The sequence below is a fragment of the Rhamphochromis sp. 'chilingali' genome (assembly GCF_963969265.1).
Source record: "Rhamphochromis sp. 'chilingali' genome assembly, chromosome: 18".
In the NCBI taxonomy this organism is placed as follows: domain Eukaryota; kingdom Metazoa; phylum Chordata; class Actinopteri; order Cichliformes; family Cichlidae; genus Rhamphochromis; species Rhamphochromis sp. 'chilingali'.
Window position 1 is genome coordinate 712,521 of NC_137945.1, and position 27,480 is coordinate 740,000.

At 47.7% G+C, this 27,480-nt stretch overlaps 2 protein-coding genes across 4 annotated transcripts; one reads left to right on the forward strand and one right to left on the reverse strand.

Annotated features, from left to right (window-relative positions):
- Positions 1-90: 90 nt before the first annotated feature.
- actr3b (actin related protein 3B) lies at positions 91-14,729 on the reverse strand. Of its 3 annotated transcripts, none has more exons than XM_080865533.1 (12): positions 14,451-14,729; positions 10,601-10,687; positions 8,921-9,045; positions 8,711-8,821; positions 6,759-6,854; positions 6,554-6,661; positions 6,329-6,472; positions 6,071-6,244; positions 5,745-5,837; positions 4,894-5,019; positions 3,253-3,336; positions 91-3,043 (listed from the first exon to the last, which is right to left on the reverse strand). In XM_080865533.1, exons 2-12 carry the CDS (start codon positions 10,668-10,670, stop codon positions 2,948-2,950), a joined length of 1,227 nt encoding a protein of 408 aa, XP_080721659.1. In that variant the 5' UTR covers positions 10,671-10,687; positions 14,451-14,729; the 3' UTR covers positions 91-2,947. The 3 variants fall into 3 exon arrangements, with proteins under 3 accessions (XP_080721659.1, XP_080721661.1, XP_080721660.1); XM_080865535.1 differs by having other exon boundaries at positions 10,632-10,687; positions 14,451-14,673; XM_080865534.1 differs by lacking the exon at positions 10,601-10,687.
- Positions 14,482-23,198, forward strand: LOC308386191 (apoptosis regulator Bcl-2-like). Its single transcript, XM_080865552.1, has 5 exons — positions 14,482-14,594; positions 16,055-16,189; positions 16,702-17,482; positions 17,557-17,903; positions 22,244-23,198. Exons 3-5 carry the CDS (start codon positions 17,365-17,367, stop codon positions 22,373-22,375), a joined length of 597 nt encoding a protein of 198 aa, XP_080721678.1. The 5' UTR covers positions 14,482-14,594; positions 16,055-16,189; positions 16,702-17,364; the 3' UTR covers positions 22,376-23,198.
- The last annotated feature ends 4,282 nt before the right edge of the window (positions 23,199-27,480 follow it).

Below are 27,480 nucleotides of genomic sequence, written 5' to 3' on the forward strand. Positions count from 1 at the left end.
GAGTTGGAAGAAGGACCCAAGATGCAGGCAGTGGATGAGATACCGGTGGTTTTATTTACAGAGGTGTAGTGGCAAACAAACAGTGGGGCATAACAAATAACTAAAGACACCTAAACTGGGAGGACTAAAAATAACAGACCTGGGAGCATACGACATCGGGATGAGAAGCAGAGAGACGCAGACGAGGAACAGGACACCGTGGAACACAGGGTAACAGACTGACACGGAGTTACACAGACGAACCGGCAACAGGCAGGAGAACACACAGGGCTTAAAGACACACACCAGTAATCAGGGGATGAGAGACAGGAGGGCAACACAGCTGGGAGGAATCTGGGCTGACGGGACAGGGGAAACGTAAACTGAGCACACTCACATCAGACAGAGACCTTCACAATAAAACAGGAAACTCAGACACATGGAACCAGACAAGACATTGAACTAAACAGACAGATTCACAAACAGATGGGGAGACACCATAGACAGACAGATACAGACGCAGACTCAGAGAGTCACCTTTCTCACTCACTATGTATTAACAGACCTCTCTGCATTGAATCATATCTGTTATTAATCTCTGTCTCTCTTCCACAGCATGTCTTTATCCTGTCTTCCTTCTCTCACCCCAACCAATCACAGCTGATGGCCCCGCCCCTCCCTGAGCCTGGTTCTGCCGGAGGTTTCTTCCTGTTAAAAGGGAGTTTTTCCTTCCCACTGTTGCCAAAGTGCTGCTCATAGGGGGTCATATGATTGTTGGGTTTTTCTCTGTATCTATGAAGCGCCTTGAGGCGACTTATGTTGTGATTTGGCGCTATATAAATAAAATTTAATTGAATTGAATAGAGAGGGTGGCTGGTGATGTCACAGTGAGTGGAGTTAGAGAGGAGGGACACAGGGTGAACAGGTATAAGAGTGAGGTGAAGAGGAGATTCAGAGTAACTGAACATGAAACACAGGGGAGCGCACCTCCTCATTCAGGTGATTCATCTGCAGTAGAACAGCATCACTAGCTCTCACAGGTTACTCCAGCCCTAGTGGAGCCCAAGTCACTGGATCAAATGCAAAAGTTTGAACATTCAAGTAAAGTGAAAGCAGCAACGTAAGGTTCACTATCGGTATGCACAGTGAACCAGTCAGCCAACCTCGTGATAAAAAAAGAAAACACTGATGGAAGTGGGTGTGGCTTAAATGAGCAGGCCCAGGTCCATCTGAGGATTATGGCAGAGGTCGGAGGGTCACTGCCAGATGGCTGTGCTGGAGGTAAGGACAATATTTGTGGTGCAAGAAAAGAACTGACATGGAGAAAGCAAAGGTATGATCTGCAGAACTTCATACATGTTTATTGCAAACCAGTATGTACAGATAATATCGTGAAACTGACTAATTATAGACATGAACTGTTTGGAGGTTGATTTTTAAATATGCAAATGAGGCTTCATCTCGTTTAAGAAATACTCATTGGCATAACGTGGATTTTATCTGCTTTCATCCCTGCGCTGTAAGAGAAAACGTGTTGTGGAAGCAAATCTCCAAACTGAGCGTCTCACCTAACAATGACTTCTGGAAGACGTGCCCATCACATGACTGCACCTGAACACATGCTACAGGTTGTTTGGACCTGATCTTTGATCGGTCTGATTCTTGCTCTCTCAGTCAATATAAATATTTATTAATGCAAAGTTTATATTATTATTATTATTATTATTATTTATTTTACAAATATAGAGCCTGACCACATTAAAAACTAAATCCATGACCCAGAATCATTTGGAGCCTCTTCCCAGCTCACGCTAATCCAAAAAATAAATGCTCATGCTGAGCCACAGTCATGTCTCTTATATCTAAAGTCACAAAATACCCTTTATATGTTAACATGAATAGATTTACTCTCCCTTTGTATTCTGTCTGGTGGTTTTTGGGGGGGATCTTGGGGCCGTAGACCCAGAGAGTGATGTTCAGACCAACATCGCTCCATCACTGTGAGACTGGAGCAAACAGAAATTTCAGGAAGCCAGTGTGGTGATGAGCTCGTTATCTGACACATGGGTGGTGTTTCATCTCAACATCAGAGACTATGACTTTACTCTTGTACCAGAAAACGAGAAAAAGCAGAACAGGTCCCCTTTGATTGTGACGTCACACTGCGTCGCTGTCCTGACACCATTGGCGCCCTCTGCAGGCTGCAGCGCTCAAAACTACACCTGATTGTGCTGCTAGAGAGAAAATGAGACCATCACCACCAAAGAAAATTATTTTCTGTCTGTCTACGACACTGTCCGAAAGACGAAGAGACGGATTTTAGAGCTTTTCCTAGTTTAGAGACAAAAAGTCAGTGAGATTCAGTGTGAGTCTGATCGTTATAGCAGGGCCACAAACATGCTGACATAAATGCCGAGTGACAGAAAACATCCAGAGGCTTGTCCTGTTAAATCCACCGTCGCCAGCTTCAGCACAGAGCGGCGGCTTGTGTTTGATAAGAGGCCGAAATGAGGATGAGAGGCGAGCAGGCGCCATATTTATCTCTATCTGCTGTCGGGACAACAGCCTCAGCTTCGGGGGATCTCTATTAGCACTGCTACGTGTTGGAAGAAGGTTGGCTAGCTACACCAGGTCTCCTGCAGCTCCTCTTGTTCTCGGTAAAATTCTTCTCTGTGGACAAAGGAGCTTGCAAAGAAAAGCGTCTGGACTTCTTTAAGTTGCTTGAAGACGTTTTTTTCTCTGTGGAGTAAATTTATCAAAACAAAACCACTGCAAACTTTGTCTTGCTCTCTAACTGCCTTTGTGCTTCACGTTCTCCATGTGCTTGATGATGCTGAGCTAGCCCGCTAACAGGTTAGCAGCTTCATAGGTGAAAACTGAGAAGGGCAAAAAACTATCAGGCTAATGGCTGAGTGGCTGGTTGCTAGCAGGCTAACAGGTTAGCGGGCCGATGGGCTCGCCGCTGTCATCAGGACATGATGCCAAACACGGGGTTGTGTCGACAGATGCTCGGCCCGATCTCGTCGTAGTCCTTCTTCGAGTGACACACCTGGAAAAACTCCGGCTGCAAACACAACACACAGTGTCAACAAAGGTTCCTGGTCTCTCCAGACAGGCCATCAGTTATAAACTGAATGCATATTTTATTCACTAAGACCTGAAACCATAAACTCGTCAGGAAAGAGTTTACTGAGCAGGCTCATTTCCTCCAGCCACATGTTGTTTAGGGAAATGCTTTGTGTGAAAGTAGAAGAACACAAAACTTTTGGTTACCGTGGACGCCAACATAGAGCCTCCGAACCAGACGGCGTAACGCTGCATGTGATGTGAGACGACCTGAACCTCCATCGGCTTCGGCTGCCAACACACAAAAACACGTCATCTGCATATAAATGATTCACATCACAAAGAAACTGGGAACAAACCAGTGATCCAGTTAAATGCCATCCAGGTAAAGGCTGTAACATTAAAGCTTAACTCTGCTCTGTGCTGTTATCAGCTGCACCAGGATCTGGTGACTATTAATCACAGGTGGCAAAACTACAGACAAGTACAAGTACAGAACCTACTGTTAAAAAATACTCCTGTAAGTTCAAGTACTGATTCAAATTCTTTACTCAAATAAAAGTGAAAAGTAACGGCTCTGAAACGTACTCAGAGGAAGAAAGTTCCTTGAAGAACATTTCTACCACATTTTTTATTAATGTAATAATTGTAACCTGAATTTTAATTCTAATAAATGTACTCAGCTTGAGTCAGGTAAGTAGAAGATGAGCAGGAGGGAAAATAAAAATATATTTATTTTTTCTGTTGCCTCCGTTGTAGAGGGAAGGACCTTGTTTCTAACCAGGAACACAAGCACAGTCAGAGGGTGAAGTGGATTCAGCAGGTGGGGAACCTAAAGTCAGCTGTCATGGCTCAGTGTGGGGAAAAGAACCAAACTCACAATCATTTCTACTGAGAGCTCCAGTAGATGTTCTTAGTGTGCAGGCTGTGATCAGCTGATCTGCTGCTCTCTGTGGATGTACACACCTGGATTCAACCAGATGTGAGCAGATGTTTCCTGAGTTGTCCTGGTTGATTTCATCCTCTACACTGACAGTTTATGCTATCTTTATATAAGACAGTCACTGTGCAGCAGTCACACGCTGGTCTTTACTTTAAAGCCATCACAGTACAAACTCACCTGTTTATGCTGCACTAACCTGCAGCCTTTAAATAACACAGTTAGTCTGCCTCAGCAGGTTTAACAACATGAGGACTTCTATGTGAGCTTTAAATGAGCACCCTTCCCTTTAACTCTAAGCTCTCTTCTTCCTCTCCTGTCCTTCTTTCTTATCTTTCTCCATCTCTGAATGAACTTAGCTCTCTGTCTTTTCTCTCCCAGTGAAACAAGCAGCTGGACCTTTAGCACACTGTGAGATAAACTGCACAGACAGTTTGTGTGTTTGCTGATGTTTGTTAGCTGCATTTCAAATTACCTGACAGTACAAAAGTTTTGCTCGCTCCTCTTCAGTAGGGCTAGCTAAATGCTAAACATACGGAAACCTGCACTCCACTTTAAACCCAGAGTATAAACTACAGATAAACCTAAAGTCATGATCCTGTTCGAAAATGTAAGGAGTAGAAAGTACTCAGCTGAAAATTCTACTTAAGTACAAGGTATTTGCACTTTGTTAATTCCCACCTCTGCTATTAATAGGAAGGTGATTCCAGCTGGGACCACCATGGGACCAGCACTGATCTGGACTGTGGAGGAGCTCAGTGGGGACCAGTTTCAGCCTTTTGACTGAAAAGTTCCACACAAACAAAGAAAAGCTTTACCTGAAGCTGACCAATGTTAAAAACCTCTTCTTCCAGATGTGTTCAGGTCATAAAGGTCTGGATCGGCCTGCACTCGCTGGTCAGGCTCACCTTTATCCGTCCTCCGCTCAGCTCTTCGCTCAGCTTCAGCCGAGCGTCCACCACCCTCTTCAGGTCCCTCTGCAGCCGCCGGCCAAAGTCTCTGAACATGGTGGAACCTCCAGACAGCACGATGTTCTGTTGGACACAGAAGACTCACACAGCTTCAGCAAACCCTCAGCCTCAGTCATTCACAACAAATACACTTCTTCAGTTTAAAGTTCTTCTCCATTTGTTTTTCTTTTAGTTTGGTTATTTATGTGATGCTTTTAATGTGAAATTCACTTTAATACATTTTTTTAGGTTCTGCAAAGCGGCCTGTGCCAAACCTGACCCGTATTCTAACCAAACCCTTGAACTGCCCTCTGCAGGTCTCAGACAAAATGATGTCTTCACTCTTACTCAAAGAGTTTTTAGAACTACGAATGCTAGCTGTAAGCTAGCTCCAGAAACACGTCCCGACACACGTTTAGGTATGAACAGCTCCAGCTGCCTGCAAAGCATCACAAACAGCTCGTCTTTCACTTCTGACTGTCAGAGACACAAAGAGGTCGACAGTCTGAGAACCTCGGCTGGTGGCTTCTGCAACACAGATGAAGATACTTTAATATAAGTCACACAGTGCACAGACTTTGACCCTGAACTTGTACAGGGTGTGTTGTACCGCGGTACTAGCTGGGAGGGGCTCCAGCTCCACGCCCCCACCCACCAACGACCCTGAACTGGATAAGTTGTCAAGAAAATGGATGGATGGATGTAACTTATCAGAACTCATCCAAAACTCACAGTGGTTTTTACACAAATACGCGAAGAGATATAACAACCACGTGTGCGTTTGTAACAATTACATCCTTGTGAATTACCTTGTAGAGCGGTCTGCGCACATCAATTGGACAGCTCTGGATGACCTCATCAACGACATCAGAGATAGGCTGCATGAAGTCTGGATTAGCAAACTGGAAAGCACACATTCACATGTCAGGTATTATTATTTATGCTCTTTTGTTTTTATCAGCATGTGCAGGCATTAGAACAGAGCAGCTGCGGGGTTCCTCAGGGTTCTGTTCTTGAGCCTTTACATTTTCAAACTATATGAAGCTCAGTTAATTTGTTACTTTTATTCATTTTTGTTGACTGAATGAAAATAGATTGGAGCAAAATGTAAATAAAAAAAAGACTTTGTTGTAACCTCGGGGTGGAAGAAGATCTCAGGGCCTAGGAAGCGTTCGTAGCCCACGTCAATGTGGAAGGCGGTCTTACTGATGGCGTTGACTCCTCGGTACTGTTTGATCCACTTTCCTGGGTCAGAGTCATACTTTGTGAACTCCTTCACGATGTCCGGACAGATGTAACAGTATCGCTCCTACACTCATAAGTACACACAAATACACACTAAAGTACACAGAAGTACAGACAGGAGGACAGCAGTGGAGGATCACTGTGGTACCTTCACGGCCTTGGCGGTCTCCAGAGACTGCTCCGGTGGGATCCCCACCTCTCGGTCTCTAAGAAGCTGCTGGATGAAGAAGGTGATGTCCCGCCCTGCTATGGGGATGTGTTTTATACAGCTGCCAATCACGTAGCCCTCAGCCTGTGACACATGAGACGACCGGTCAGTCAGCAGAGAGGCTCAAACCCCGCCCCCTCTGTTTCAGGTGGGTGTGTTTCTCACCACGGGGATGGCGTGTGTGACGCCGTCTCCGCTGTCAATGACGATGCCGGTCAGAGTCCTCTGTCCCACCTGCCGGGATGTCCAGGACGCCGCCAACGCCAGCACCGCCTGATGGAGAGACGTACTTTACGCCACAGGGTCCTGGAACCTTCCCCAGGATTCTGGAATGTCCTGGAAGCTGTTTAAGGATATCAGCGCGTCTCACCTGTACTGCGATGTAGAGTCCAGGTATGTTGAAGGTCTCAAACATGATCTCAGCCAAGTACTCCCTGTTCTCTGGAGTGTTGAGAGGAGGCTCTGTCTGCACACACACACACGCACACAGAGACACACACGCACACAGAGACACAGAGACACACACAGACGCACACACAGACACACACACACACACAGACACACACACACACACACACACACATCAAATCCGTGACACTGTGAGGTAAGGACGCTACAATCCGGTTGTTCAGTGATGACGTGACGAATCCTACTTCCGGGCCTAAAGTAGTCTGCGTTTAATATGGCTTTTGTGTTGTTAACATGTTTAATGTTTTGTATTTTCTTCTATTTGATCTCAAAAAGCTCCTAAAACAGTCAGTGATCACTGTTGACCTCCCTCGGCTTTTATTACCACTAATCATTTATTTAAGCTCAGTTTTTAAAACCTTAGGATGTAACTACAGCCCAGCCCATGCAGCAGTATATGAATGACTAACCTCGTATTGTGGATGGATTACCTCAGTTGTTCTCCTGGCTGAAGTTTGGTCCTTTTACTGTCACGGCGGGGTGCGCCGATGTGTGCGGAAACAGGACCCAAAAGCAGATGATGACGAGGAATAGTAATGATTAACAGAAAAGTGAACCTTTATTGCGATGACGGCAGGAAATGAACCAAGAGACCAAAGCAAACTGACAAAACACTAAGAAACAAAACACTAAAGGTACTAAGACCAAAAACTATAACTATGACCGAGGTGGAAAAATAAACAGACTATGACTCTGGTGAGAATAAACAGACGAACTGACAATGGCATGAAGAAAACAAAAGGCTTAAATACAGACATGAGGTGATCAGGGGAAGTGGCGACACATGAGGAAACAGCTGACTGACATGAATCTAATGACAGGACCAGGAGGAGTGAAACTAAATACAATGACCAAAGAACACATGACACTGTCAGAATAAAACAGGAAACACTAAAACTAGACATGACAATACAAACTTAACATACCAAATACGTGATGAATAATGCAAGAACTCAAACAGAAAACCCAGGAACAATAACTGCCTAAACTAAAGGCAAATAGGAAATACCACAAAACTAACAACATCTCAAAAAATGAGAACAATACAAAGAAAGCTCAAAGTGCTGGGTCGGAGACCCAGCCTGTGACATTTACAGCATCCTGCCATGCGATTACATTTGTTCCTGACCACCGAGAACACTCACGTTAACTTTTATCGAGTGGAAAAAAAGTTAGCTTGTTTATATTATGCTAACATAGCTGTGTCGCTAGCGGTCACGTAGCACATCAACCAGCTAGCCCAACTTCAGTAACCCTACAAACGTCACTGCTGTTTAGTTTTCTGTCTTCATTTATGCTGGAAGTGATAACAGAGCTGTACGTTTGAATTTGTTTCCAAAACCCCGCAGTCAGCACATGCTATATTGTATTTAGATAGAAGCTAGCGAGCTAACTCCCTGCTAACTTCTAACTCCGTTAAATGTCATAAATTCCGTTTTCATGGATGCCTGGATGTTAAACTCAATTGTTACACCTGGTAGAGCAGAACGCTGATCATTTTATTAAAGATGAAAGACTTTAGACAGTTTTTAACTCTCAGTAATGCCATAGTGATCGTTTGATATATGGACCTGCAGCGGAGTTTAGGCCCAGACACGGCTAGTGACGTCAGACTGAACAACCGGATAATGCCGATAAAAGCTCGACAGTCACATGACCCCTACGAGCGAGCGCTTTGGTGACCGTGGGCTCAGGATCCTGCTCTCAGCTCGAGGTTCGGTTTAACAGTGGATTTTAAACTGCCGGTAACTGTAGCAACGGCACTAAGTCCTCATCAGTGTTACCTTCAGTCAAAGAGCTGAAGAACTTCCTGAAGAATGAAACAGAATCAACACAAACACTGTGAGAGTGTACCATGAGGAAGCTGTGGTCCTCAGGTTCAGCTCGCAGGTACTTGAAGATGACCTGCTCCATAAACTTCTCCATCAGGTCCCAGTCCTCCACCATCCCGTGTCGGATTGGCCACTAAACAGCAAAGGACGGAGAACAGCAGCAGACCAAACCATCAGGTTTCATTTACATCTCGTTGCACAAACAGGGTCCTGCTTCTTTTCCTTTTCCTACCTTGGTTGCATAGTTGGGTTTGTCTACGGCTTCGTCGCCGATGTAGAAGTCCAGGTCATCGACTCCTCGTACGAGCCTCCTCTGGGCCTGCTCTCCCACGCTGGCCGACTCCTTGATTGCGATACCTGGTGCATGCCATTAACATAACCATAAACATACATGAGTCACGGCTTTCACTGGTTACAGCAGAATAAACCATTGAAAAGTTTATTATGGCTACTCAAAGCACTATGTGCCGGTGTTCTGGGAATCCATCCTACCTGAAAAAACATCCTACCCAATGTTTCTGCGCAGACGTGGCGCATGCGCACTACACCAACGCCGAATTAACTTCTCTTTCTTTCACCCATCCGGAATACTTCTTAAGGTTATGGTTTTGGTTAGGTTTAGTAGCAAGTCACTGTCAAATTATAACACGGGTAGGACGTTTTGTCAGACTAGGATGGTTTCACCGGAGTGGGGGGTTAAACACACGGTTTGTTGAGTCTGCAGCTGACAGAGGAACAGACATGTGGAGCAGTTCCTCCCTAACCTGACCGTCTGCATTGCTCACAGGGAGAGCCTGCAGTGCATCAGTGTGTAATGCACAGTAATCTCACACATTTATTAACTGTGAAAGTCTGCAGCAGTACATAACCAGGATCGCCTCCTGTTGGCACATTTACACATGTGGGTAACGAAGCGCTGACATGCTGCATGATGGGAAATCAGTCATCAAAGCAGCCTTCAGCTGACTGTTGGTGTATACATGAAACTGAGCTGAGTAACTCCATGAAGGAGGTGATAGAGGCCGTGATGAAAGCACAACCTCATATCCAAACTGTCGCGCGCTCCGAAACCTGATATCTGGAACCTGTTTGCCTTTAGACTTGACGCAGCGTGTGAGGAGGTTAATGATGTGGTGGAGTGTGCAGCATTGGACCATAAAGCTCTCACATTTAAGTCCACGCTGGAACCAGTTGGCCCATCACATACTGTTTTGTAGCCGACCACTTCAAAGCGTTCCAGGCTCCGGTTGCCTAGGTGACCCTCTAATGTATTTACCACTCAGTGGTATTCTTCGCTGTCATTGGGTAGACCCTTGAGTTGCTCGCCTCCAAGTTGAGGAGAGAACATCACAGATCTGCACACTTCACATCAGCGGCCCTTTCTTCATCCACGTGCGCTTGAAGTGGCCAAAGATGGTTCACTCGTTACTGAGAATACCTTCCAGTGTGTATGCAGCTTTAGACTGGTTGGTTCTGACTTGGAACTCATGTCACAGTTATCTTATTTGGAGAACTGGGACAAAAGGTGTTCCACAGGGGTCAGTACTTGGCTCTGACCTATTCACCTGGTTCTCAAATAACCTGGTATCACTGACTAACAGCGGCTCTATTCATTACTATGCTGTGGATAATGTGGTGTACTCATCCACACCTTCTACTGACAAAGCCTTGAACTACCATTCATCCATTTTTATCAAACATTTACCCAGTTTAGAGAGGCTGCAGCCTATCAGAGGGCTGCTCTGAACCTAAAACTGTTTGTTTGGTCATTTCAAAGATGTGATTAGATTTAAGCTTCTCTGGTTAGATAAAGACTTATATTTTTATACTTATGTGGAAGAACTGATGAAGACGCAGAGTTAGGTTCACTTTGAGCTTTAGAAACAGAAAGTGAACCTAACTTAACCTTAACTGTCTGTCCGTCGTTGCTGTGAGATGCTTACAGGACGGCATGATGAACTGTGGCTCGGTGTTTCCTGCATAGCCGATCTTTGTGTATCTGCAGCCACACAGACAGAAACAACAGTTAGACATAAAGGTTCTTAACATCTGGCTGTGGGTCCAAATACGGCCTCTGTGGAAAACAGTGGAGTGACTCCCAGCAGACATTTATAAATTCAGTTTTGCACATAAAACATTGATAAAACATCAGGAAATGAGTCAGCAAACAGAGGCGTGACCGATTACTGCTTTGTCTTTGACCGCTATGTAAATATTCAGTTCATGTAGAAAATGATGAGCAACAGTAACAATAATCAGGACCTGCAGATACAAAGCACCGAAACATCATTTCAGCAGTTTGACTTCAGGAGCGTTTGCCTGACGACACTCACAGTGTTTGACTCATTTTTACTGCAGACCTGTCCTTAGGATGATATCCTTTTACCTCATCACAAGGGAAAAGTACCTAAAGTAACTGTAGTAACTGTAAAGTAACTGTAGTATTTTCACTACATCAAAAAAACACGAACAAAAAAAATGACATCTTGTTCCATTAAACTGAGTTCTGACAAATAAATCATGAAAGATTAAAAATGAACTGAACTGGCTGTGATTGCTGGATAGACCCACACGTCTAATACCTGACCCTGGGATCAGTTCTAATACCTGACCCTGGACCCTGGGATCAGTTCTAATACCTGACCCTGGACCCTGGGATCCCTCTCCAAAGCCAGACCAAACTGATCTGGGACCTGCTCTGAGTGTTTTTGGCTGTTATGCGTGCGTTCACGGCTGACAGTCAGCTCAGCGTCACCCTTTAAACGCCTGCAGCCGTGAGCTATTTCTAAACGACCCCACGATGTCACCTTGGCTCGGGGGCATGGACCGACGTCGAGGCTGAAGGAGATCACGTGATCTCTGATTCTGAACAGGGGGAGGGGGGTCAGTGTGCAGCTGTCCCACATTCACACTGTGGCCCAGAATAGATCGCGCACAGACTGGTCCACAACTTCACCTGAACCTCCACCCAACCAGCAGCTCCCACAGCAGCAGCTGGATGAACATGTGGAACAGCTGGAGCTCAGTGTAAGCACCGCCATCAGCCCCTCACCTGCTCCAACCACCTGATCATCACAGCGCGTTTACCTCCACCCACTGATGGATGATTCCATGAGCCAGCTTTTATTTTGGTAATCTGTCCCTGTAAACACAAGCACGCGCGCGTACAAAAACACACACACAAACACGCACACTCACTCCGGAGGATTAAAGCCAGGAAAGCTGCGGGTCCAGATGGCATCAGCTCAAGGGTCGTCAGGTCCTGCGCGGACCAACTGTGTGGGGTGATGGAGCACCTCTTCAACCTGAGCCTGAGGCTGGGGAGAGTCCCACAGCTCTGGAAAACCTCCTGTGTGTGGCTCTGACATCCCCCCTGATGAAGACTCTGGAGTGGCTGGTCCTGGCTCAGCTTCGGCGCCTAACAAGCTCATCACTTCAGTTTGCCTACCAGCCTGGCATTGGAGCGGATGATGCCGTCATTCACCTCCTACATCGTTCCCTCGCTCACCTGGAGACCGCTGGAAGCACTGTGAGAATCATGTTCTTTGAGTTCTCCAGTGCCTTCAACAACATTCTTCCCACGGTCCTGAAGGACAAGCTGGAGAACTCTGGAGTGGACCATCACCTCACTACCTGGATCCTGGACTACCTCACCGACCGACCACAGTATGTGAGGACTCAGGGCTGTGTGTCGGACAGGGTCGTCTGCAGTACGGGGGCCCACAGGGAACGGTTCTGGCTCCGTTCCTCTTCACCATCTACACTGCAGACTTCTCCCACAATTCCACCCAGTGCTTCCTGCAGAAGTTCTCTGATGACTCTGCAAGAGTCGGCCTCATCACTGATGGGGACAACAAGGAGTACAGAGGTCTGACCCAAGACTTTGTGGACTGGTGCCAGCTGAACTACCTCCAGATCAACACTAGTAAAACCAAGGAGCTGGTGGTAGACTTCCGCAGGCACAAGCATCCTCCACTGCAACCACTGAACATCCAAGGTATGGACATCGAGGCTGTGGACAGCTACAGGTAGCTTGGTGTTCATCTGAACAACAAACTGGACTGGACTCATAACTCAGACGCCCTCTACAGGAAAGGGCAGAGCAGGCTGTACCTGCTGCAGAGACTCAGGTCTTCTGGAGTGGAGGGCCCACTCCTGAAGACCTTCTATGACTCTGTGGTGGCCTCAGCCATCTTTTATGGTGTGGTCTGCTCTGCATCTCTGCCGGGGACAGGAAGAGACTGAATAGGCTGATCAGAAGGGCCAGCTCTGTTCTAGGATGCCCTCTGAACTAGGGCTGGGCTATATCATACCGTTCACGGTAATACCGGTGTAATTTTGGGCAACGATAGGAAAATGAAATACTGCGATAGAATATGGGTAAAACGCGCATGCGCAGTGCCTTTGTTTACATACCCACATGGCGGCGACGCAGAACGAGAAGAGCGAAAGCGGATCGTTGAATGAAACGGATGAACCTGAACTGGTTTGTAAAAACGCTGCAGCTTCACTGGTGTGGAACTGGTTTAGCTTTCGTCCGTCAGACACACAACAAAGCACTATTTTTGGTAGCGCATGCTAGCGGGCCGTCGTTATTACCGTGTTTTTGGAAAATACGGCGCACTTAAAATCAATCCTTTGATTTTCTGAAAGTCGACAGAGCCCCTTATAATCCCGTGTGCCTTATGTATGAACTCTGGTTGTGTTTACTGACCTCGAAACCATTTTATGTGCACGGCGCTCGAAAATCTGTTAAATGTTTTAGTACAACTTTGCTAAGCTACGAAGCCGCACTGCTTGATGGATTGTCGGAGCATTACGGCTATCGTAGGCGGAGCCTCGCGGAGTGATACGTACTGCGCTTCAATATAATGTTACCGTATTGTGTGTGTATAACCTCGTTTTAAGTTTTGTGGATATTATACATGGTCATGCTGAGGATATGTCGCCCGGTTTCCACTGGAAATGTCAGCAAAGAATTTGCATTTGCACTGTTACATTTTATATAACTTTAATGCACATAAAACAGCTGCTTGTTTAAGTGAAAATACATTGATGGGGTTTTTTGCACTAATAAAGTTGTGGAGTTGTAAAGTATTTTGTCTAGTGTCAATTATATCGTCAGTTATATTGTTATTGCAAATGTTCAAATGTATATGGTGATAAATATTTTTGGTCATATCGCCCTGCTCTACTCTGGACCCAGTGGAGGTGGTGAGTGACAGGAGAACGGGGGCTAAGCTGTCATCCCTGTTGGACAACATCTCCCACCCCATGCAGGAGACTCTGACAGCACTGAGCAGCTCCTTCAGTGGCTGCAGCACCCACGGTGTGGGACGGAGAGATTTCACAGGTCTTTCCTGCTGTCAGACTCCACAACAAAGACTCCAACTGATCAAACACACAAACCCACACATGTGCAACAAGACTAAGTGCAATACTCTTTCTGGCATCGTTGTATTATACTCATATTGTATATAGCATTTGTATTCTATTTTATTCGATTGTATATAGTATTTTATTTTTATTCTATTCTATTCTATTGTGTACAGTACCTTATGATATATTATTCCAGTGTTTTTTCTCAAATTTTTCTATGCAACTTTGCACCGTCCACTGCTGTAACAAAACTAATTTCCCACGCGTGGGACTAATGAAGGCTATCTTATCCACATACATGATGCTGTTCACAAAAACACATGACGTCACATGTACTGCCACTGCGCGCGCATGTGTGTGTGTGTGTGTGCGCTTGTCCTGACCCGGTCCCGCAGTCTATCACGCACGGGGGAAGCTGCAGGGACATGGCGCGGTCCTGCTCGGTCCGGCCCACAGAGCTCGGTGTCGGTGGTCGAAGCGGAGTCCGGTGTGTGATGGAGGGAGGAACGCGTACGCTCTGCGTGCGGGTACGTGAGCATATGTGTGTGCGCGAGCACTTCCGGGTCGGAGGGCGAGATGGAGAAAATAGAAACAGCTGACGCAGCCCCGGTAACCGGAGTCTGTGCTACGTTCACGTAATGTGCGTAAATGAGATCGCTGCTGTTCAGAGCACAGAGAATGAAAGAGAGGAGGAGGAGGAGCAGGCTGTGATTGGCTCATCCTGCTTCCAAAATGTCAACTAATGCGCACTTTGAACTTTTAAATAAAGTTTATGGACGACAATGACGCGCTCGGTGTGATGAGGCGGGACGTCCAGCAGGGGGCGGCAAACACTCACAGCAGCATAGATAGATAGATAGATAGATAGATAGATAGATAGATAGATAGATAGATAGATAGATAGATAGATAGATAGATAGATAGATAGATAGATAGATAGATCCTGCAGGTGTTCAGTCTGCTGCTGTAGTCAGAGATAACACAGTTACACAACCTGCACAGCTCAGCAGTGAGTCCTCAAACACGTGAGGACACTGGACAGAAGAACAAGTGTCCTAAAAACTCTCTGCAGGTGAACAGCACCTGAGGCATGATGTGGCGACATGATGTGGATCTGAGACATGATGTGGACCTGAGACATGATGTGGACCTCCAGCTCATCAGGAAGCCGTTCTTCATGAAGACACAGGCTGAGCTGTGATGTCTGATGGAGCCACAGTTGAAGGATCATGTTTCTGATTTTCCTCCATGCTCGAGACTTTTGCACAGTCCTGCAGCGTTCCTGGCTCAGACTCAGTAGCGGTTTTTGATACGGGCGACACGGGCGGTTGCCCGGGGTGGCATCATGGTGCGGGGCGGCATCACGGGCATCGGCAAAATAAAAATAAAAATTACTCGTAGTCATGCTGCCCCGACATCATGCCAGCGCATATTGGGAATGTCGTAGGCACCGACTGGGTTTGCTGGGAGTAAGGGCGCCCTCCGTTTGCGAGGTGCGCCTGCTGCTTGCTGCACAGGGAGGAAAGGGCGGGCGGCGGGGGATTCTCTGCCTGGCTGGAGCAGCATCTAATAACCAACTCGCAAAATAAAACAAAATTAATTGTTTTATTTGCTGCTTAAGTCAAAGTAAACTTTATTGTTATCTCCGCTACATGCAGTACAGTAGTGCAAGTAAACAAACAATAAATATAAGAATAGTAAGAAAATAAACATACACTTTAGGACCAGGAGTAAAGGGATCAATAAAAATTTAAAATTTATAATTTACAGTTTGATGATTTAAAGTCTCACACACAACCCGTCGAAAGGGGAGGGGGCGGCGGCTTCCAAATAGAGCACATTTCATTCATAATGATGTAAATTCAAGCCCATTATGGATTCATGATTTGAACCCTGGGTTGTGCGAAATCCCAGAAATACAGCTTAGACAAAGTGAGTCTGTGAACTAAGGTGTAGGTGTGTTAGGTTATGTTGTGGTGATCCTCAGGTTGCGGGATTTGTGTTCATACTGGAGTGCAAAACTAAAACCAATGGAAGATGGACAAGAAAAGTTCAAAGCCATCAGGTGCTCAGCTTAGAAAAAAGAGAAAAGAAGAGGAGGAGAAACGAGCAACAGATGCAGGTAAGCAGATGTGTGATTGGATAATGGCAGGTCATCCTGAACCAATCAGAATCAGAATACTTTATTAACCCTTAAAGAAATTATGTGGGTTACAGTTGCTCCAAGAAGAAATGGTAAAAATAGTAACGGTAACAGACTAAACTCCAAACAATACATGATGTTACAGATTTTACACGTTTAAGAAACAGCACTAATATATACAGATCACTCAATTATAAATAGCAAGGACTAACAGAGGTGATTATAAATAAATATCAAGAAAATTAGTGAGAATATTCCAGAAAAGAGCGTGTGTTCAGCACAATATTAATTAGTCATTGTCAATTCTTTATTTGTCCTGTTCTCATTGTACGGCGAATTATGATGGCTGTTTGGTAGCCGTTTGCATAGTCTCTCTCTCTTCATGTATGTGTGTGCTTCTCTGGTGAAATTCAGTATGGGTCCAACAAGTTTTATGTTAATGTATAATCCATAATGTGTGTGTGTGTGTGTGTGTGTGTGTGTGGGTGGAGGGGGGGAGGGGGCGCCGGAGGGAGTGTTCGCCCAGGGCGCCAAACAGGCTAGGACCGCCACTGCTCAGACTGACGTTTCTCATCATCGTCACAAACACGTCACGTGTTGGAAAAGTCGGCTTTTGTTGCTCTTACATCACGTTTCACTTACAAACCACGACATTTTTACACGTGCACGCCCGCACCCACGCGCGAGGAGCTGCAGATGCGAGTGACGTAGGATGAGGAAGTGCGCGCTCGCGGAGCAGAGCTCCTCCTCCTCGCAGAGCTGCGGGGGAATCCCGGAGGGGCGTGCCCGCTGTTTGCGCGTGAGTGTGAGCAGCACGTGCATCGTGAAGGGAGCGGACTGATTATCGGTTATTGATCAGAAGCAGCGCGCGCCGTCGCGCCGCCATCACCTTGAATGTGTTCAGAGCGCGTCCTCGCGGCGCGCCCCGCGGCTGCGCGCGCACCTCCGCCCGCCGGTAACAGAGCACCGCGCGGAGCCTGAACCGATCCTCGGACCGTCCTCGCTGTGGGCGGAGTCTGAAGCGCTGACGTCACAGCACAGCTGATCAGCGATCGATACTTGTGTGAGGAGTTGCAGCACGTGACTGTCAACTGCAAAAGGCGTTCTCATTGGCTGAGGAGGATGACGTGCTGGTGGTGAGCCAGCGGGGGGCGATGGCCGCCGCCTACAGCAGCCGGGACCTGGTGGAGGACTTCCTGCGCTACAAGCTGCTCGGCAGGGGCGTGGCTTGGCCTCAGCGCCGGGCCAATGACGAGAGAGCCCCGCGTCCAGGTGAGGAGACGTCCACTTAGTTACCCGCTTCCTCAAACATGTCGCAGAGTAATGGCATCATCATCTCCTCCTAGACCCTCCTGTGGCCCCACCCTGCCTGCAGACCGTGCTGCGGAGCGCCGGCGATGAGTTGGAGCGACTTTACGGCAACGAGCTGTCTGCGCAGGTGACGGTGCTGCAACTGCGTGGGAACGGCGGTGGCGCTGCACGCCGGCGCCACCTGACGGCTATCAGAGAGGAGCTGTTCAGGGATGGCGTGAACTGGGGACGCATCGTCGCCATGATGGAGCTGGGCGGAGCTCTGAGCGCCGCGGCCGCCAAGTCGGGCGACGAAGGTCAGATGGACGATATCGCCAGCTGGATGGAGGAGAGTCTGGACTCGCCGTCGCTCCGGAGATGGATCCATGACAACGGAGGATGGGTAGGAGCACGATTTCCCTCCGAGTCCTTATCTCCGCTGATGTTTCCTTGTTTCCTTTGCTGTAACCTTTCTCTGTTTCCTTGTGGTTGACTTTCCTGCTTGGCTGTGTCCTTCCTCATGCATCCTTCCATTCCTGTTTCCTCATCTACTCCTCTCTTGTCTTCCAGCTGAGAGCCCCTGAATTTTCCTGGAATTCCAGGACTCCTTGTTTCTCATCAATTGATGAGGTGGTTTTGGTTCTTCCTCTGCTTTTTCGGGGGTTCTGAAAAGGTGCTTGAGAGTTTTTAATGTTTAATGAGGTTCAAGTGTACTTGAAGAAGTTCATGTAAGCTAACTGTGGTCTGGCTGTGGTTGAAGGAAGTCCAGGACAGAGTTCAGGATCAACTGAGCACGCTCTGGTGCTTCAGGGAGTCGCAGATATGTTTGAGGCGTCCTTGAAGGAGGTGAACCTGCAGGAGTGAGAGAGCTGAGGAGATCGCTGCAAACGTACCAGGAGGTCCGACGAATCAGATCAATCAGACAATATCAGAGCCACAGAGAGTGTATGAGCACTGAACATGGGGGTGTTTGTGAGGACCCTAAACCTGGTCCCGACCTCACCCTTCAAACAGACACACACACACACACACACACACACACACACACACACACACACACACACACACACACACAGAGTATTTTGGTTTGATTGCAAATTATATGCAAAGTGTAGAAAATCCCTAAAACTCTGTGGCCTCTGTGTGTGTGTGAGTGTACATGTTTAGACATCTTGGTGGGGACAGTAAATTGGCATGCACTATACCTGTGGGGACCAACAACATCCTCACGAGTTTGAAGACATTTTTGAGACTCAAAATGTGGTTTTAGTGTCAGAGCTACAGTTAAGCTCAGGCTCAGGTCTAGGCTCAGGGTTAGAGTTCATTTTAGGTGGGTACGGCAAGCAGCTGGGGAAAGCATTATGTCAATAAGATGTCCCCACAAGGATATAAAAACATGACTCTGTGTGTGTGTGTGTGTGTGTGTGTGTGTGTGTGTGTGTGATGATAAAACCGTTAAACTGAAACTGAGACACACACACACATAATCCTCATGTGACCTGAGAAAGTTGAAATGAGCAGCGAGCGTCTCCCTCCTGCAGAGGGAGCTGCGCTCTCAGCTCTGCTCCAAACCTCCAGGAGGTCGCTGCATCACTCAGAGCTCCTGAATCATTCATTCATCCAAACATCGGTCAGGAGAACTGAAACCCAGCAAACGAGCCTCTGAGCAGCACGCCTCCTCAGTGAGGTGTGAGAGGAGGAAGCCCCAGGGAGACCCAGAATGTGCTGGGAGTGCCTCGTCAACCTGGAGAAGCAAGAAGTGGTGCTCCTACAGAGGGAGCCCCGGAGTTGGTCCTGATAAGGACTAGAAGAAAGGCCCTGTGACCTCATCAGGACGGGGCGTGTCTGTGAGCACAGCCTGGGTTTGAGACAGGCAGTGATTTTGTGACGGAGCATCTGAGGCCCGCTAACGTCCTGCTAACCCTGCTAATGACCTCTAACGATCCGCTAAGGCCCTGCTAATGATCTGCTAATACCCTCGTAACACCCCGCTAATTACTCGCTAACGCCCACTAATGACCCACTAATGCACTGTTAACGCGTGCTAATGATCCGCCAACAACCTGCTAACACCCTACTAATTACTCGCTAGCGCCCGCTAGTGCCCTGCTAACGCCCTGCTAACACCCTGCTAATCACCCACTAAAGGCCCACTAGCTCCCTGCCAACAACCTGCTAACACCCTACTAATTACTCGCTAGCGCCCGCTAATGCCCTGCTAACGCCCTGCTAACACCCCACTAATCACCCACTAAAGGCCCACTAGCTCCCTGCCAACAACCTGCTAACACCCTACTAATTACTCGCTAACGCCCACTAATGACCCACTAATGCACTGTTAACGCCGTGCTAATGATCCGCCAACAACCTGCTAACACCCTACTAATTACTCGCTAGCGCCCGCTAATGCCCTGCCAACGCCCTGCTAACACCCCGCTATGACCCACTAAAGGCCCACTAGTTCCCAGCCAACAATCTGCTAACACCCTACTAATTAATGGCTCCATCATCATCTTCACTTCGTGGTCCTTCATCAGTAAACTGCACACCACCAGCAGGCCTGTTCCATGGGTTTGTGTGGTTTCCATGCAGCAGGTTTTCAGTATGTGGCGTGAGTGTGTGGTCATAAAGCTCCTGAAAATCGCTCGAAAATAAAATGGAGTCTGGTGCAGAGAGCCTGAGGCCCAAACAGTTCACTTTCTAATTATATTCTCTCCTGTCGCTGTGGTTTCCTTCAGTTATATCTACTGCCTGATAACACGAGAGGCTGTGTGTGTGTGTGTGTGTGTGTGTGTGTGTGTGTGTGTGTGTGGTATTACCCAGAAATATCTTTCCAGGTAATCAGTGTGGTTGAGTTTCCGCCTCAGGCTTCAGGTCAGCTGACACACCGTTTCTTCAGAACCTGCTCACAGCAAGGAGCACACACACACACACACACACACACACACACACACACACACACACACACACACACACACACACACAGATGTGTGTGTGTGTGCAGAGATCTCTAAGAACACAGGCAGTGGTGAGCTGTGCTGCTTTCTCAGAATTCTGCAGTCAAACTTTCCATCGTGGCGCTCAGCGCAGCGCGGTGGTTTCTCTCTCTGATGTTGTCTTGCTGGAGGATGGTGGCTTTTTCGAGCCCTGAGAGCACCCAAATGTGAAACACGGGGTCAGCCCATCACGCCTGGCCTTCCTGCAGCTGTGTGAGCCGTTCTCTGAGGACAGTACTGACTGAAGCAGTTGAGTCATCTCGCTAACATCTGATCTCTGAAGGCCTTATCGAGCTCAGACTTCAGGGTCAAATAACTCCCAGGTGTCTGTGCAGGTAAACCCCGCCCCCACATGTGACTCATCATGCCAGCGGGGTGGGAATCAAGCCGAAGCCGGACTGCTCACTTCTTTGCCAGAGTCCCGCTGACTCCATGCTGAGGACTGGTGTTGGCCCTCATCGGCCTGCAGGCCTGAAGAAATAAGCGAACTCTGCAAAGCCTGCAACTCCTCCGACGTCCAGCAGAGGCAGCAGTGAGTCAGTCCCTCAGACTCCGTGTTCAAATAAATGTGGTTACAGCCTTGTACACAGAATGTCACCTCTTTAAACTCTATTAAGGCTTTGAGTGATTAGGGGCGTGGCCTCTGTGACTGACAGGTGGACGGTGCTAGCTGTCTGCTAGCTTCACCTGAGCTGGACCTCTGCACCGTGTCTGTGCTGCTGGAGCATTTTTATTTAACATCATGTGACTGATAACATGGCTGCTGTGAGGTTACTGTACTAACAGAGCGACCAAGAAGGTGGAGCTCCAGACTCAAGCCGGCACCTGAGCAGGACGCCTCGTGGACGCCTTCAGGTGTTTCAGGTATGCAGAGGAGAGGAGGAGGACTGGGGCACACCTGGTTTGGGAAGTTGGAGGTGGGAGGCAGATGTCTGAGGTCTCCTCTGCTGCCTCCAAACACCTGTGTACAGTTACAGTCGATCTTTAAATTACATTTCAGTATAAACGTCTGACACGGAAAGCTTTTAACCTGGACTCTCACTGAGTCCACTGAGTCTGGAGCTGCTTCAGCCCATTGGACAGGATGTCAGGGTAAAGGTGAGCTGTCAATCATCCAGCCTGTGCATGTGCTCTTCTTCTGTGGTATGAAGCTTCTTTAAAGGCGGCGGTCAGCTTCCTGTCAGGCTGAAGGCCGCTGGTGTTTGTCAGCAGCTCAGCTGGAGGCCCGAGTGCAGCTACAGGAAGTGCTCACAGGAGGGTTCTCCCCTAATCTTCATATCACACACACACACACACACACACACACACACACACACACACACACACACACACACACACAGCATGCAGGGGAATAACCCAACACTCCCTCGTTAACACTCGACTGCTTTCACACAATATGAAGCAGCAGCACCGGCTTTTTGTCTTTGCGTGTGTGTGTCTTTGCGTGTGTGTGTCTTTGCGTGTGTGTGTGTTTGCGTGTGTGTCTAGACCACAGGTCTGAGTCATGTGACGCTGATGTTGGAGAGCGTTGATGTCCACAGTGACCAGTTTGCCTACACGAGTCATGGCAGACTGATCACACCATCAAACGTTGGGCTGATTGTCACTGAGTGATCAGCTGCTGGTTTCTGTCTGTATGTGTTACTGAGGCTGTGTAAATGAAGCTGAATGAAAGTACACACTGTTCTGATCTGTCAAAAAAACAAATACGACAAATGAAGTGTTTCCTGTTTGTCTTTTTTCCCAGGATGCTTTTGTGGAGCTGTATGAGTCCAGACCCACTGACAGCTTCTGGTCCCTGAGGACAGTGTGTGGACTGGTCGTACTGGGAGCAGTTGGGGTCATACTGGGATTTCTATTCAGCCAGAAACAAAACTGATGGGAGGTGTTATCTGGTCCAGCCATGGAGCTGCAGTTCCTGTGGTGTCCACCAGCTGCTGCTGTGCTCCACACTGAGACTCTGAAGGACACTGACTTTGTGTGGGTGGATTTTTATGGGGACGTAAATTTCACCACCAAAATTCTCTGAGTGTTACTTTTAAGGCTTTGTTGGCTGTTTAAACTTTGAGTTTCTCATGGTCACAATAACATTCAGCCAAAGGACTCCAGGAAGACCGACCTCCAGCTGACTGTAAATAAGGCATTCTCTCACTTTTTTACTCTGGAAGTTTCCTTCCAGCCTTTATGTTAATCTGAGCAAAAGACTAAGCTGGCCTGAAATGATGAAGCAAAGCATTTAAGGAGGATTCACAGGAACAGCCCAGTGAACGGACAGGAAGCCAGCAGCTGTCAGAGGCACTAACAGCTGCACAGCACCAGAAGAAGCTCCAGCAGGACTGTGAGCCAATGGCAGCGCCTGATTGGATCAGCTTCAGATCAGGTGACTGAGATCCAGCTCGACCAACATCGAAGAAATGTTTATGTGGTACATGAAGCTGATGAATATCTGATTATTGAAGTCTGGTTTGTGACGCAGTTTGGTTCTTATGTTAGCACCAGTGAGGATGATGATGATGGTGACGAGGAGGAGGAGCCAAACCTTTGAAGAAACTAAGGAACCATGTAAAAAGATTTAAATGTAGCAGAAATGCTGAAACCGTCTATAAGGATGTGCTGTGCCTCAGACTGTGTGAAACAGAGACCATGTTCATTTCCTGTTTGCTCTGCCTTTCAAAGTAAAGGTTCTACTTAAACAGACTGCTTATTAAATCATTGTTGTATTAAATGTAGTCTGAGAGTTTTTATTACCATGAAGTAAACAGAAGTGAAAACCAAAACCCAGTGTTAAAACTGTTAAAAAAAATATAACAGAGCTCACTCACTGTGTGTTAATACGCCTCTCTGTAATAGGTGTAGGCTGCTGGGGGATTCCCATGATGCACTGGGTGTCTTTTATCCTGTCTTCCTTCTCTCACCCCAACCAATCACAGCAGATAGCCCCGCCCCTCCCTCAGCCTGGTTCTGCCGGAGGTTTCTTCCTGTTAAACAGAGTTTTTCCTTCCCACTGTCGCCAAAGTGCTGCTCATAGGGGGTCATATGATTGTTGGGTTTTTCTCTGTATGTGTTATTGTAGGTCAACCATACATTGTTGAGGCTGTTTAAATAAGGCTGAGTTCAGATTCGTCTGTTGGAGGCTTTGTTTCCTCAGCTCGTTTCACTCCAGGAGCTTCGCTCATAAAACAGAGCAGCGCTTTGAGCTTTAGAAAAGTTTTCCTTTGATGTGGAAGTCTGAACTTCAGGTCCGGAATGTTCCGGCCGTCTTGGTCTGAGCTGTGGAGCTGAGGCCTCTCAGGAGAAGTGAGGACATCCATGTTTTTGTGGTCGATAATGTTCAGTTACACTGAGAATGTAAATGTTGATGAATCTGTTTGAATTGTTTTGAATTCAGATTCAAACTGAAACAAGTGGTCCGGCTCGAAGCTCGAGTTGTTTTCCAGATGAAGGTGCTCTAATTCCTGATGAAATGAAGACCTTTGGAGGACTTTCCCTGTCAGATATGTGGATGCAGGACCCAAACACAGGACTCTTAGAATGAAAACAGTGTTTGTTTACAGTGCAGAAAGTCTTCTGAGCGTGCTCCAGGTGAGGATGTATGTCCCTGACACCTGTGCAGCGTCTTCCTGTTGTGTCGGTGGTCCATGTTTCACTCCCCTTGCTCAGTATCTACAGTGCGCTCACTCCGTTCCCTCGTCTCCATAATCCTGCAGGAAACCACAGAAGCAGTCGTTAGGATTCCCACCAGCGACCACACAAACACTTTGTAAGACTTAGTTTTCAGAGCAAACTGACGATTCTGTCACAGTGAAACAGCGTCGACGGAGCTCAGCCACGTTGCTAAGAAGCTCCGGAGGTGAGGCTGAACTGCTGCAGGTGTGTGATTATGCTTCAAGCGAATCCCCACGGCAGGGACACCACTGTCCGGGCCTGGACTCACAGAGAAACCAGAACACCAAAAAACACGCACACACACAAACGAGGAAACATGGACCATGGGAACACACGACCATGGCAGATCACCCGGCGAGGACTGCGGACCGTGACATTCCTGTTCCCCAGCCTCGTGTTTTCCACCAGAGTTTGTACAAAGTAGAGACAGGACATGATGAGAAACAACGTGCTGACAGAATCACACGGCTGACAAATGAAAACTAAACTGAGAAAGAGCCATTAGCGAGGCAGACAACCTGAGTGGTAGGAGGAGGTGCCCAAACCTCTGGAACAGCTGCTGATCAGCTGACCTAAGCACTCACAGCTGCTTAGGAGCAAACCCACGTGACCATTTATGGTCCTGGTATAATGTGCTGGTCACAGAGCGCTGCAGCACGAATCACCTTCTGATGGTTGTCGGTCTGACTCTAGCTAACAGTGAAGCTTTGAGCACAGATGTAATCTAACATCATCACAGATGGACCAGAGGTCTCACCTGAAGTTCACTGTATGAAACCAGAGGCCACAGAGAGGCAGTCACACCTGTGAGATGGGCTGCCTGGCAGCATCCAGGTGATTCCCACTGAAGGTGACGGGAGTTTTCATGGATGATGAAACTGCAGAAGATCCACTGAGCTGGACTAACTCCTCATTATCATCTACAGGTTCAGCTTGATCAGAGCTGTATCTTTGAGACAACACTGCCACAATCAGGCCAGACTGGGAATTACAACAGTGTTTAATCAGCTGAGACAGAAACACACTGGTTATGTTTTAACAGCAGCACCCTGCTGAGCTGACAGTGTAAGTCAGGGGTGGGCAACTCCAGGCCTCGAGGGCCGGTGTCCCTGCAGGTGTTAGATGTCCTTGAACCAACACAGCTGATTTAAATGGCTAAATTAGCTCCTCACCATGTCCTGAAGTTCTCCAGAAGCCTGGTAACGAACTAATCATGTGATTCAGGTGTGTTGACCCAAGATGAGATCTAAAACCTGCAGGACACCGGCCCTCGGGGCCTGGAATTGCCCACCCCTGGTGTAAGCGATGGTTTGGGTATTTAAGGGTTAACGTGCAGGTTTACAGTCCCGAGAAGTGGAATCATCTCAGGTCAAATGTACAGTCCAGAGTTCTGCCTTTGTATCGCTGATCTCGCCTGAGGTGGATTTCAGGTGACTTGAGTCAAACGTATGAGTGACTGCAGTCTGGTAGGTTTCTAGAAAAGATGACAACATGTACATTTAGGAGCTTCATGCAGGCGGTCACCGACACTCTGCTTACCTGTGGCATCTGTACCTGCTGGGTGGACTTTGGTCCCCAAAGGAGGAATCAGTGTTTGATGGGTTTAAGTTTCTGGTTCTGAGTTCTGGTTGCAGCTCATCCTCTGCATCACATCTGAGCAGGAGCTTCCTGCTCCGTCCATCCACGAGCCCGACAGGAAACAGATCCCAATGAGCTTCAGCAGCTGCTGTTCTGAACTCAGTTACAGCATCTAATCCTGAACTACACTCTAATGGGTCTATACAATTAAGTTATTGATATAATTAATAATTCAAACACACTGAGCTCACACTGCGGGAGGAGCCGCAGCCCACTGCCAGAGATCCTCAGGTTGCTCCAGCAGGCCAGGGAATCCTTCGATGGTGGCACCAGAGTCGGAAAATGAGTTCATACGTCTGTCATTCATAAAAACAGACCCTGCACTCTTTGGCTTTCACCTGATGGGTGGGAACTGTAAGCTTTGGTCAGAGTTTTGGGGCAGTGTTCAGCTGTATCGCCAAAGCAGACGTCTGACCCCGTGTGAACGCTGACCTCAGGTGATCTCAGGTGACCTTAGGTGACCTCAGGGTGCATGATGTCATCCTCAGCCCAAGAACACCTGACTTTACATTTATCTATTCAATTTCAATTCAATTCAATTCAATTTTATTTATATAGCGCCAAATCACAACAAAAGTCGCCTCAAGGCGTTTCATAGATACAGAGAAAAACCCAACAATCATATGACCCCCTATGAGCAAGCACTTTGGCGACAGTGGGAAGGAAAAACTCCCTTTTAACAGGAAGAAACCTCCGGCAGAACCAGGCTCAGGGAGGGGCGGGGCCATCTGCTGTGATTGGTTGGAGTGAGAGAAGGAAGACAGGATAAAAGACATGCTGTGGAAGAGAGACAGAGGTTAATAACAGATATGATTCAATGCAGAGAGGTCTGTTAATACATAGTGAGTGAGAAAGGTGACTGGAAAGGAAAAACTCAATGCATCATGGGAATCACCAGCAGCCTACATCTATTGCAGCATAACTAAGGGAGGATTCAGGGTCACCTGGTCCAGCCCTAACTATATGCTTCAGCAAAAAGGAAAGTTTTAAGCCTAATCTTGAAAGTAGAGATAGTAAATGGTAAATGGCCTGCATTTGTATAGCGCTTTTACTCAGTCCCTAAGGACCCCAAAGCGCTTCACACTACATTCAGTCATTCACCCATTCACACACACTGGTGATGGCAGCTACATTGTAGCCACAGCCGCCCTGGGGCGCACTGACAGAGGCGAGGCTGCCGGACACTGGCGCCACCGGGCCCTCTGACCACCACCAGTAGGCAAACATGGGGTTAGTATCTTGCCCAAGGATATTTGGCACGCAGCCAGGAGGCAGCCTTGGATCGAACCACCGACCTTCTGATTAGTGGCTGACCTGCTCTGCCACCTGAGCTACAGCCAGATAGTGTGTGGTGGGGCGTGGTCTGCGGTGCCGTGCAGGGAGGGCGGACGCACCTGCACGGAATCCTTAATCACGCCTGCCTAGTTAAAAACACGGGGACTCAGGGGTTTGGGGGTGTTGTGGTGAGATGTAAATAAAGATGGCTCTGAATGATACTCCGTGGTCCTGCCGTGCCTTATTCTCGCCACATTGGTGCCGAAACCCAGGAGGAAGCACGGCGGGTCCGTATTGGAGCCAGGGAATGGAGGAGCTGGCCCAGAGGGTGGCCGAAATGGCGGCCACCCAGCGGGAGCAGGCAGCGGAGGTGCGCTGCTCTGGGCCTGGGCGCCACCCCCACAG